Source organism: Pseudonaja textilis, chromosome 1 (assembly GCF_049901715.1).
Source record: "Pseudonaja textilis isolate UNSWEBS1 chromosome 1, rPseTex1.2, whole genome shotgun sequence".
Lineage (NCBI taxonomy): Eukaryota > Metazoa > Chordata > Lepidosauria > Squamata > Elapidae > Pseudonaja > Pseudonaja textilis.
In genome coordinates, this window is record NC_141990.1 from 193,243,490 (window position 1) to 193,256,717 (window position 13,228).

A 13,228-nucleotide genomic window follows, 5' to 3' on the forward strand; every position below is an offset into this window, starting at 1 on the left:
TCTCTACGTTGCAATAATCTAGGCAACCATTTAGTGTAATCTGAATACTAATTACAACCCAGAGATTATAATACCGTTTAACATTGCATCACTTGGCACATTTATACGAAAATGTGGTTTCATGGATCTGACCAGACACTTATGAAAATATCTTTTCCTTCCCTCTTTCTTAATCTGCAGCATTTTTTCACTAAAACAGATTTAGGCAGTGAATTTGTTCTTTGACTTTTGCAGTTTGCACTGCAATTGAAATGCTGGCATAGTCTCCAGGAGCAGTGAGGTATTAGCCCAAGATATATCTCTGTTAACCTTGCTCTTAAACAAGCATATCTTCTATTATATCTGCTGTTGCAGCGTCTTTACATGCCAGTGCATATCTGTACATTTTGTGCTCAAGTCTGTTGTGTACATGATGTTTCTGTTTCTTCAGTATCATGTTTATGATGCCTTTGCTCCAAAAAGAACTTTATAGTAAATTATGATTCTAAGCATACTGTTTTTATTTTTCCATTACATCATAATAAAAATTCATGCGCTCTGACACATCCACAATGTTTGAACACCTGTTGAAGTGTGCAGAAACTTAGCAGAAAGGAATGGAACACATGTACATATTGAGGGTGTATATCTGAAAAGGAGATCTAAAATGGGTGGGAGATATCTTGTTTTGAAATAGAAGTAGATATGGAACTGAATTAACACACTGAGCACATTAGTCACAAAACCCACTGTGGGCAAAGGGAGAAAAAAATTGCTAAGTTGTCCTATCTCTACTCTTCAAGTTGCTACTTGATGAAGTAGCAGCCATGTAACAAATGCTGCTACTGGGCATCTGCTGTACAGAGAAGAGTGAGTTATGGAGAAAAAAGTCTATGTTTCTAATAAATGAAAGCCATAATCATAAGAGCTTGAAGACCAGATAATTTGTTTTTGCACCTAAAAACCTAAAATGGGCAAGCCATACAAATCTTTTAAATAAATAAATCTGGATTTCTGAAATTTGAGAACCAGTTTGGTGTGGTGATTAACGTCCTGAACTAGAAACTCGTGAGTTCTACTTTAGCACAAAGCCAGCTGGAGACCTTGAGCTGTGACTTTAGCCCTAGGACTGCAGTCCTGGCAAAAAAATCAAAACCTTGCCAAGGAAAGTTCAGAGGCTTTGGGTCACCAGGAGTCAAAAATTGACTCAAAGATACACTCTACAATCAAATCCCAACCCTTAAAAACCCAAGTTGGGCAACTGTACAAATCTATTAAATAAATTAACCTGGAGTTCTGCAGATTCACCTGTTCAGGACCCAATTTCCATCACTGCTGAAACCTAGAAAAGGGCACTCCCATTCATTCACTCCAGGCTACCTCGCAAAATATTTAGGACTGAAGGGGGTCATCTCAGGTGGCCTGGATCTTGTTTGTGGGTAGGTCCAAATGAGTTAGTCGGTTTTGCCCTTGAGATCTACACATCCTAGATAGGAAATAAAACTGCCACTATTGTGCAGGAAGCATGGTGGCCTAGCAGTTAAGATGCTGGACTTGGGTCAACTGGAAAGTTGGCCTTTTGAGCCCAAGAACCACATGACAAGGGGAGCTCCCATTCCTGCCCCAGCTCCTGCCCAACTAGCAGTTCAAAGGCATGGAACTGGGAGTCCCAAAGGTGCTTTTTTCAAGAGGCAACTGGACTTCCTTGTTTCACTTCTCATCCAAGAAGCTTCTTCAGTTCTGACTCAATGGCCGGGAATGGAAGGATTTATACTCCTTGCAGACAGTTGGTCATTTGCACTCTTTTTAGAGAATCGTTGAGGCCACTTGGAGGTTTATCTGTGTCCTCGGGGTCACCTGAGTAGTGCAAATGGGGTGTGGAGCCTTGTTGACTACAGGAAAACATCTGCCCTGTGTCTTTTCATTGTTGAAGACAGGCACAGGCTGTTGGGGCTGAGTCTGTGTTGTCTGCATCTCAAACTGAAGCACAAATGGTTCCTGTAGTTGTTCAATTTTTCTGGAAATCCATACATACTCCTACACGATTCGAGGGTATTCACCCCAAAGCGCACAGCTAAAAGTCCGTGGAGATTCTCGGTCATTCAGGTCACGGTTGTCTCAAAGGTGCTTTTTCAGGAGGCAACTGAACTTTCTTGTCCAACCCCCACCCCCACCCCAAGTCCAGTTGCCTCCTGAAAAAGCACCTTTGAGACAACCATGACCTGAATGACCGAGAATCTCCATGGACATGGAACTGGGAGTAGATAAATAGGCAGTACTTTGGTGGGAAGGTAACAACATTCTGTGTGCCTCGTGCTGGCCACATGACCACGGAAATGTCTTCAGACAAAGCTGGCTCCTTTAGCTACGAAATGGAGATGAGCTCCACCCCCTACAGGCAAATACCATTGGACAGGGGAAAGCTTTAACTTTTTATAAAAGTCACTATAGAATTCTATAATCTGACTACTCTTGACTACACCTCTCTGGCTACCACCCCTCAGAAATAGTACTACAAGTACTACAAGCTAAAAAAAAGGCAAAGAAAAGAACATTCAAAACAATTGATGGGATGCAAGTAGCGATGAAATGTATATCGTGGTGTAAAATGTGCAGCTTGTACTTGAAGGTCCTCATTTACTGTAGTCGCCTATGGTTGTCTCTAAAAAGCAAAACAAAAAGCTTGGTGTGAAGATGAGAAAGAAAAAAAAAACATGATGGGTGAAGTGTTGAAAGTCATGCATAATGTAAAAAAAAATTGAACAGTCTTCCCTCCCTCCCACCCCCCTTAGAAGGATTAGAATCATGGCATGAAAGAACACATGGGAAAATTTGGGACTAGAGAAAGAAAGAACTTGTTTACACATTCAATAATTAATTGTCGGAACTCCCTGCCCTCAGTGGTGCTGTTCCCTGTTATTTATTATTTTTTTGAAATGGCTTTAAAAGCTACCTCCTGAATTATAGATAGGCTACTTTTAAATAGGGATCAAATGTAGGCAGCAGCTATTAGCTCCATGCCCTCTTTGTGACTTTCCTTCAAGCAGTTGAGTCAAAGGTCGTTGTGAGGTACATTTGGCCTGGTCCTGTTTAGGAGGGTTCTTCCATTGTTTTGATCAAGTTATGAAAGAAATTGTTACAGTCCCTGGGGTAAAAATTCTGGAGTCACAGTTTGGCCATTTGGTGACTTACTGCCCTTCTTTCAGCTCTATGAGAGATTTAAACTTTAAAAACTTGTCTGGGTTTTCAGTAAAGCTTTCTAATTTAAGTCCAACTAGTTATGAAATCTTTATTCTACCCTACCCATCCGTGCTTGCTATATTTGGGGAAGAAGGTTGCTTGCTGAATAACTTTGGGTTCTGATAAGTCGCTTTGTCGAGTAGCAGATCCACAAAGCCCTTATGGAACTGGAAGTCTCTTAACTTTCTACAGATTGAAATGTTAGTGCTCTGGGTGCACTATGTCACTCTGCAGTTTCACAGCACAGATGGCTCCAGAGGACCGTGTAATCTTTCTTTTTGCCAGAAGCCGACTTCTCTTGGCACGGCATTCGTTGCTGGCAGTGTCCACGTTGAAACTGCCAGTACCCAAAAGCTAAAGGTTTCCAGTGTGTTACTCAGAGGATTAAATTGGAGAATTTGAAAGTTAGGGAGAGATGGAGATACGGAAGAGACTTATTGCAAATCCCCTTAGGGAAGAACTGTTTAATTCCGTTCATGTTATAAGTAGCAAGGAATGAAAATCTTCTTGGTTTAAGGTATTATTTGGAGTAGATTTCTCCCCTTTAAGTGGCCCAAGTTTTCTTTTTATCGTGGAACAATGAATTGCACAGTTTTCACCCCTTCTTGACTACAAAAAACATAAAAAACCCTCCTCAGAATATCCTCACTTTCAATGATCCTGATATTTCCTTCCTTCCATCAAAAATCCTCCTAAAGGCAGTCAGCTCAGTGTAGAATCTACAGAATCAACTGTAACAGTGCCAGAGGTTCATTAATTCATTTTTTTATGGTACAAAAACCTTCCTAGGATAGATAATTGTATAGGCAGAATTTACAGAATTCTGTCTTGTTTTCTCCAAGTTGAGAAGTACATTCCCTATGTTGCTATTAAATGGATGGTCATGTACTTGATTACCCTTCCAAAAATTCCTACTTATTTTCTCAAGGAAATAAAACCATGCTGGCTGGAATTCAGACTCCCAATCGTTGTGAATATTAAGGCTGCAGGCAAGCTGTCCTGGAGCCTAGGCATTTCACAGTGGTGTGTAATATACTGACCCACCATTTAAGAATGCTGATTTTGTGAGACCCAGTTTAAATCAGAACCTACAGTGTCTGTCTTCCCATGGCAAGTGATTTCTGTTCAAAGGCTGATCATACCAATTGGGGCATCAGCATCACACATTACCCGCAACTATCATTGAGGATGCAACACACTGGTGTCTATTTTACCTAAGCATGTACTTCAGTTCAGGGAATTGCCCAGTCGCTGAACATGTGAACATTCAAAGGGATTCATTGTGACCAGAGATTGTGAGATGACATTGGTGCTACAATCAGCCCGACTATCGCACTAGACTGAGGCCTTGCCTTTAAATATCCTCCCTTGATATGGCCGTCATCAGGTGATGAAGGTGTGCGAAGCAGCCCCAGGTCAGAGCCCTGTGCCTTGTTCAATATTGCAGAATGTTGTACTGTGATGTTCAGCACTGGAACAAGTGTTGTAAAATAGAACAAGGTGGAGACCTGGATGCATTAAGCCTAGTAAGAATAATGCCAAGAGTATGGCGGACAAGTCGCTCCACAAGTGTCTCCGGATTGCAAACTAGAAGAGATTTAAAGCCAGAGAGAGAGGTGAGCCCTAAAACTGAACAGTTCCCCCAAAGGAAGATCAAGAGAAGGCCTGAAAGAAACCAGACTGACATGTGCAAGGGGAGGGGGGAGGGCTGAATTGATGACTTGAGGGGTGGGAATGAAGGGTGATGCAGATAGTAGCTGTCATGTGCTGCCAGAAGACCATGCACTGGAGGGGGGGGGACTGTTAAACTTGTGAAAGAGGTTGTTTTGCAGATCTCTCTGAATTTGATATGCTGTTGGCAAGTATTCGAAGCAGTCATAGATTTGGCAATCTTCTCTTAGCAGATTTGAAATGTTCATTCCTCAAGAACTGCTGCATCATTAGGTTATGCAAAACAGGGTACAATTTTGTAAATATGCCATCTTGTACTGGTATGACATTTATTCTATTATCCAAGAAATATGCCAAAGGGAGAGAGACCTTCAGATTCCAGCCAAATATTAACTTGTTTATTGAGTGGTGGTAAAATGTTGACTGCTGTTTGATCTTTTCACAAAGCGAGCACTCCTTGCTGTGGCCTTAGTGTTAAAGGGCATTTTTACCGCTGGACTGACATGAAAAGACACAGGTTGCCTTGCCTTGGCTGAAAAAGCTCCCTGAAGCCTATTTCTTGGCTGTATGGGTGAGAGCCCTGAGGCAGATTCTCCCTTGTAAAGATTCATTCAATAAGAATTAGGCAAATATGGCTTAATAAAGAGCAGTTGAGGATGGTTTATTTTTATTTTATTTATTTATTTGTCAAGTGATTATAACATAATATGTATAAGTATAAACATAGTTATGAATACATGAAATGGATACATATAAGAAAAATAAAAAGAAACAATAGGACAGATAGGGTAGGCACGTTGGTGCACTTATGGACGCCCCCTACAGACCTCTTAGGAAAGGGGTGAGGTCTATAGTAGACAGTCTAAGGTTAAAGTTTTGGGGGTTTGGGGAAGAAACCACAGAGTCAGGTAGAATATTCTAGACATTGACCACTCTGTTGCTGAAGTCATATTTCCTGCAATCAAGTTTGGTGCAGTTTACCTTGAGTTTGTACCTATTGTGTGCTCTTGTATTGTTATGGTTGAAGTTGAAGTATTCATTGACTGGTAGGGCATTGCAATGTATGATTATATATACTATACTTAGATAGGACCAAAGGCTTTATAGTTCTAGATTTTCTAGGTCTAGAATTTCAAGTCTGATGGCATTTCTCAACTGTGTTAATATCAGATATGTAATGCAGGTTCTGGACTGATGAGCTGTATTCAAGTATTGGTCTAGCAAATGTTTTGTATGCTCTAGTTAGTTGTGTGATATTACCAGAAAAAAAGCTACGTAGGATTAGGTTAACAACTTTTAATGTCTTTTTGGCTATGTAGTTGCAGTGGACTCTAGCACTTAGATCATTAGAGATGAGTACTCCAAGGTCCTTGACAGAGTTTGGATCATCAACAAATGGTGATTCCATTTTTGTCTGGTCTTAATTCTTGGCAATAAGTTATATTCAAAACTTATTTCCCCTCCGCCCATTGTTCACAGCCAACAAATTGAACCATTGAAGGGTGAAAAAAAATGTTTTCCTGGAGAACGAAAAGCTATCAAAATAGAGCATAGGTTATCTCTTTCTTGATTGTCACTGGACTCCACATAGAGCATCCATGCTGAGCACTGCAAGTCCCAAAGAGGAGCCATGGAGAACCACAGGGAAATGCAGTGTTCAACTTTCTGCAGTGTCATACTTTAGTTTTACACATCGCTGCATGTGGGAAGCGGAGTTGTTTTCCTGCTGAAAAGCAGCAAGTTGTGGTTACCTTGATGGCACTAATCACAAAAGGGGAGCAACAGACACGGAGTTATTTCTGTTTATTCCCCTAAGCTAGAAGCCTGTGCTGTCAACACAAGGTTGGCAAGTGGGATGTGAGCAAACACACGCACACACCGATTTGCAGGGTTGAACACAATGGCTGCCGCTGATCCGTGGGCACGGTATATATGTGCGAGATAAATTTTAAAATTTACAGAACATTTTTATACAGATTGCTTTAACAGGTACTAAGACTCTGGATGATTAGTAGCATGCATATCAGAGCGCTCTTTTTACTAATGAGTATCAGTGGGGAAATAATTTCCCGTAAGTTATCTTTTGGTTCATGCAATTTGTTACTCCCACTTATTTAGATTCATGTTTTGCAATTTATCTTCAGAGCACGAGCAGCAGTGGCTTTTATGCAATCCTTTAGCTATCCAGAAATGTTCGGTATTTGTCCAGCCATTTAGATAAATGAAGAAGTTATATTTTTCCATTAAGACCCTGGTGCAGTAATTAGAACATCAGTTTTGCAAGTTAAAAAGCTTATTTCCATAAACTTTTCGAAGTGAACCCACAACCATTCCATTTCTGTTCTCAGAAGATAAAATAATATTCAGAAGTGTCATTTTTCCATCAGAGTTCTGCCTTTGGATATTGGTGATGAGAGTTGAACCTTTCATTTTCATTGCTGGTGCAGAATTTTGGATCTTAGTGAACGGTCCTCAGCAGCCCTTTAGAGAGAAGAGGTGCATCGGTTGCCTTCTGAAGTCAACTTAAGGGCATCTTCATGACAGGTGCAGAGAGGTTTTCACATTTATGAATGCTGTATGAATAAATAGCAAGGTCATACAGAGAGTCAGACTGTATTTTTCTTTTGAATTAAAATAGCATTTTGTTACATTAGTGTGTATTTGAGTCCCTCACACGGAGGATTATATTGTTTGTTTACATTTACATTTTAGAACTCTACAGTTATGGCCAGAGCAGAAAACTTCCAAATGGTTGACTATCTTCTGATCCATGGAACAGCAGACGGTAAGCAGAGTTAGATCTTACTGGTCATACATCTACTAGTAACAAAACAAAACCAAAAAAAGCAACGGCCTTGAGGACTTGCTTGTTCACATCTGGTAAATCTCTAATAAACCTCTGTGATGAGTTCTCCCTTCTTTCTTTCCATCTAAGTAACAGTCTGCTTTTATTGTGACCGTTTGTCTGTTCTTACTTCCCAGATAACGTTCATTTTCAACAAGCAGCCCAGATTTCAAAAGCTCTGGTTGACGCACAGGTGGATTTCCAAGCAATGGTATGTGAAGGGATTCATCGAAACTTAGCATACATGTTGGTTTGCATTCTCAGTGAAGAAATGAATAGAGGTAGCCCTCAACTTACAACTGTAATTGAGCCTGCCCATTATAAGTCCTGACAGTCATAAAGCAGATTATAAGTCCCATGGCGACTTGATTTTATGACCTTTTTTGCAGTGGTCCTTAAGTGAATCACCATGATCATTAAGCCAACATTGCAGTTGTTAAGTGAACCCATGGTTTGTTATGGGGCATTTTTGCTAAGAACCAGGAATAAATGCCAGTTTTTGGCAAAAACATTGTAAATTGCAGTCACATACTCGCGCTGCAAATGACCATAAATGTGGGCCGGTTCTCAAGCACCCAAAATGCAGTCATGTGACTGCAGGTGACCATTGTAACTTTGGAACCAGATCATAATTCCGTATGGGGGGTGTCTGTTTGACTTTGAATGGTCACTAAGCAACTGGCCATAAGTCAAGGATTATCTGTATAAGAGGAGGAGGCTAAGTTCGTAAAAGGAGATATACACATCATACAAAATGTGACATTGTAAGAAAAAGATGCATGCACACTTCCTTTAAAGTGAGGAGTTGGCTTCATTTGTTCCGATTATGTGCAGCAGCAGCATCAAAAATATATTTCTGAGCATTTGGGAAGGGAAAAGATACAAGGTAGATAGCAAAGGGTCCCGTCCCCCCCCTCTTTTAAGCAGCACTGATTTAGTTTTCCTGCTACTGAGAGGTACTAACTAAGGTAAGGGTGGGGGGACTTGAGCATATACGATGGATACATTCACCAAGAAGAAACTTACCCATCCTCAGAATGGGTTCAATAATGAGCATGATCAATGTATAGAACACTCGTTGATCAGAAAGTAAGTTAGTTCTTCAGGATGTTTGTAAGTTAGTTCCTCAGGATGTTTATCCTAGTAGAATTGGGGTGGGGGGAGATATACTCTTCTAAATAACTACAGCCCTAGAAAATATAGCTACTTGATTTATTTTTCTTTCAAATGCCCTTTCAAGAGAAGCCAGGCGGAACAGAGAGCTTGTGAAGCACTGTGGAATGTAGGGCACATTGGTACTTGGTGATTGTGGGTGCTGCACGCACACAAAGGGCTTGCTGATGAGAGCAACTAAACTGTTGCTATGGTTACGCAAATCCCATCTCCTCCCAAATGTTCTTACCTATCATTGAAAGTTGCAGATGTCAGGCGTCAAGGAAGGATACGTAGTGATTCTTCTAAGAAGATTTATTTATCGATCCATGATTATAGGCAGAATCTTGCCAAGCTAAAGCAGTCTGCTCTCTATCCAAGCCTATGCTCAGAAAACCACGAGAAAGAGGGTGTCTTCATCTTCTTTCTCACACCCAAAATATCTGAAATGAGTTGTCTCTACTCCTCTGAAATGCACCCCTCCTTCCTTGGAATCCAACCCACCAATGTTCCATTACACAAGAGAGGAATATATCCATAAAAGTGGATGAGGGATATTTGGCCAGGGTTTCAGTTAGATTCTGGCATAGTTGTGTTAATACTATCTACACCATGGTAGTGTTATCTGTAAGAGTGCTCTCAGATATTGTTCCAGTCCTAATTGGAGTTTAACACTAACCCAACGTCCACAGCATGTGTGTATTACCAGCTCTCAGCTTTTCTACAAAGAATGTGTATAATCTCTCAAATTTCTTTCTGGTCTAATCTAGGGTGAGCAGATCTGGGCTACAAAAATCTGTAGCAAAGTAACATGGAATCTTTAGTAATTGACTGCCATTTAGCAATAGCAATAGCACTTAGACTTATATACCACTTTATAGTGCTTTACAGCCCTCTCTAGTTAGCATATTGCCCCCAACAATTTGGGTCCTTATTTTACTCACCTCAGAAGGCTGGAAGGCTGAGTCAACCTTGAGCCTTGGTGGGATTTGAACTGCCAAATTGTAGGCAGCTGGCTGCAGAAGTAGCCTGCAGCACTGCACTCTAACCACTGCGCCACAGAGGCTCCTTATTTGGAGGTCTTCTTAGCTCAAATCTGCTCCCCCTATCCGAGTGAGTAATGCAAACATGCTAGTTCATAGCACCCGAAAAAAGGCACAAGAGCCTCTTCGTATAGCACCGCCTCTGGCATAAATAGTGCATGGACCTGTTGAGGTGGGCAGCCTCACCCAGTTCTAGCTTCCCTCATCCCAATAGGACACTTCTAAAACTAGGCTCAGTTCCCCAGCTCAAAATAGTGATGATTAGTTGTAGTTTCTTTTTGCTCTGGATGCTAAGCTTAGGGCAGGAATTCCATTTTGAGGATTCATATGGCCAAGGTAAACTACAAGATCTGTGTCCATAACTTATATATGGCAACAGTGGGTTTCCAGCAAGGAGAAGATTTCAGTCAGTTCTCAGGCAGTGGTTTTATGGCATGTAGTATCTGGAAGAAAAGCCTCTCTAACCCCTTTCCCTTTCGGAAGGAAACAGTCAGAACTCAGTATTTTCTTTCCCTCTTTTCCTACCCCACCCTCAAGTATTATCTTGTCTTCTGCCCTTTTTAGTATGCATAAATATTAGATGTTGACCGTTATCATGATTATCATATGATGACCCCTTGATTTCAATGGAACTTTTTATCTGTGAAATTTACAAAATGTGAAACGATTCATAGTTGAAGGAATCCCGTTAATTTTTACTGCAAATTAAAATTGAGATTTACCATTTTTAGCCTGTAACAAACAAACAAACAAACAAACAGAATCAACTTTCTTCAAATGTTTTCACTACGTTCTGGTTTCAGTGGCATAAAAAGCGCTGTTTTTCTTGTATGTTTTATCATCCCAAGTAATAGACTGTGTTATTTGCTCTGATACAAAGCAAAAGGCGTTCTGAATTCTTGCAGTGTTCCAGTTTAGTGACAGGGGCTACTTATAATCAATATTTTTCTTTTTCTTTTTTCAGTGGTATACAGATAAAGATCATGGAATCGAAGGACATGCCCACAGCCATATTTACCATCACATGAGTCATTTTATCAAACGTTGTTTTAAACTGCCATAAAGTTGGGAGTGCCTTATCTATGAGAAGCTGGTCAACTTCTGAAGTTTTAAGAGCGCTTTTCTAGTAAATTGTCCCATATTTCATTGGATGACACAGTCAATTTAATTTGTGCGGACACTTGAATGAAGAAAACATGATCCACTGAGCACAAGCCAAAGAACTGCAGAGCTCCCTAGTTCCTGCAGGAGCTGCTCCAATCTTTTTTTTTTTCCCTCAAGAACTATTTTTGCATAATAGTGTTTTTAAAATGTTTTCTTGCAGTAAGCAACCATTGCCTTGGGTGCAGAAATCTGCCTTAATCATTTCTATATGGACCTGTTGTTCTTTTGAAACAAGGCATAATCCAGGCTCATCAGATGTTCATTACAAACTAGGGAAAACATTCTTTAATTTCTGCTCTGTATTGATTTTAGGTGAAAAGTTAGCATTTCGCTAAGTACCAGTTTTACATATGTTTCTTTACGTAAACTTGTATGGCAGCTCTCTACAAATATGTGGATTTCTACCAAAATAAACAGTAGCTGATATAGGGAAATCAATCTGTGCTGGGAGAGCTTTGCAAGTAGCTTCTTGCTTAAACAGAGAGGGAAGATCATCCTGCCCTAGAAGCTTCCAACTTCTTTAAAGTCAAGATGGCCGCTTTCTAGGAATATGCCTCCAAATAGGTGGAAAAGGAAAGGGAAAGAACATTAAAATGGTTTTTCTATCTTGAACATTTGGGGGAAATTCCAGGAGACACTCTAGAACCAGCAAGTCAGACTACTTCCAGAACTGCTGCAATTGACAATAACGATGAAAATAACCAGCTACTTGAATTATTCCTTTTGGGCAGTTGGGAGGCAGGGGCCAGAACCAGCTCACCAAGGGCTTCAATGAATCTGTTTCAGTGAATGATGCCAGGCTTCAACCTTGAGAATGGCAGGACACTGGGAAAAAAACAACAGGTGTTTGTTTTATGTATCAAGCTCTAAGCAAAGTGGAGGTATGCGTGGCTACATCTGGGTGCCTCAGGGATTTTATTAAGGTTGTTGGAGCCTAGTAAGCAGCCAGTTCTCTCCCTTCTGCTTTCTATATGCTTGCTATACCAGATGATCTCACACTTCCTGTCGCTAACATATATCCAATAAAGTGGAAAGTGCTTTTCCTGTATGATTAGCCCACACATAGGCAGCATTTCCAGTGATACTACTTGCAGTGGGTTCCAGATTGGGTGATCGTGAATGTCTAATCTTCCTGAAATGCACATTTGTAAACAATCGCTAGAAAACACCCATGATTTCCACAGAATTGAGAATTAGGAGCTGAGATTACATGCCTCAGGGTGAGAATTAGCACAGAAATTGGAACCAGATTGCCGACATCTGAGCCATTAGATATTTAGTATCTGTATTAATCATACCTCATTCGAATTAATATCACATTTAAGACCTGTGGTACATGTTTGGTTCTCTGTATGATATAATTATATGTACCCATCATACATAGGAATCATGAAGACAGCAATAAAAGTCTAGTTCCTCTGTTATGGTGAGTAATATAATTTATGAGAATGGGATGCAAAACATGGTTTGAGAACATTTCTATGCATAAAATTCATATTGGATTAATGTAATTTGTTAACACAATCCTCTAAAAGTTCACTATGGTTAAAAAGGAATCTGTGGAGATTGTTAAAATAAATTGCATTGCAAATGTTGGTATTTTAACTGTAATGCAATAAAATCATTTTCTACTACCAAAGACTAAAATGTGATTGGGGCCTTATTTGTTAGCCTCAGCCGCAAATGTAGCAACAATTTTGAGTACAATCCAATGTTGGTCTTAAACTTTGGGAAATTCTCTGGCCTACATTTTTTAACGTTTTCATAACAGGCATCAAGTCATAGTGTTTCAATTTAATTGATCATGATTTTATGTTATTTTAATTTGCTTTTTATTATGGTTTTATTAATTGTGCTTCCCTTCCCTTCTGAGAGTTGGAGATCATTTGGAGGGCATCCAGGTTGGGAAAAGCGGAATTAATAGGATTGTACTTTGAGTCTCTTTAATGAGTGGAAAAATTGATTTAGTGAATATTAGCAGCTTTTCATAATTGCGACAGTTCCTATTAGTATCATGTAACAAAGTTTCTTGAGTATTTTATATTCTGTAAGTCAGTGTCAAATCTTACTTCTTCTGGCATGATGAGTTGTCAGTGACATTAGGTGTGAAGTCAAAGTAGACAAGGGAAGGGAG

At 40.0% G+C, this 13,228-nt stretch overlaps 1 protein-coding gene across 1 annotated transcript in view; it reads left to right on the forward strand.

Annotated features, from left to right (window-relative positions):
- Positions 1 to 12,733, forward strand: part of DPP4 (dipeptidyl peptidase 4) — a 68,647-nt gene extending 55,914 nt beyond the window's left edge. The window contains exons 24-26 of the mRNA XM_026697156.2: positions 7,603 to 7,675; positions 7,873 to 7,946; positions 10,895 to 12,733. Of these exons, the coding sequence (XP_026552941.1) occupies positions 7,603 to 7,675; positions 7,873 to 7,946; positions 10,895 to 10,993 (246 nt within the window). The 3' untranslated portion in view covers positions 10,994 to 12,733. The remainder of the gene's footprint in view (positions 1 to 7,602; positions 7,676 to 7,872; positions 7,947 to 10,894) is intronic.
- Positions 12,734 to 13,228: the final 495 nt, after the last annotated feature.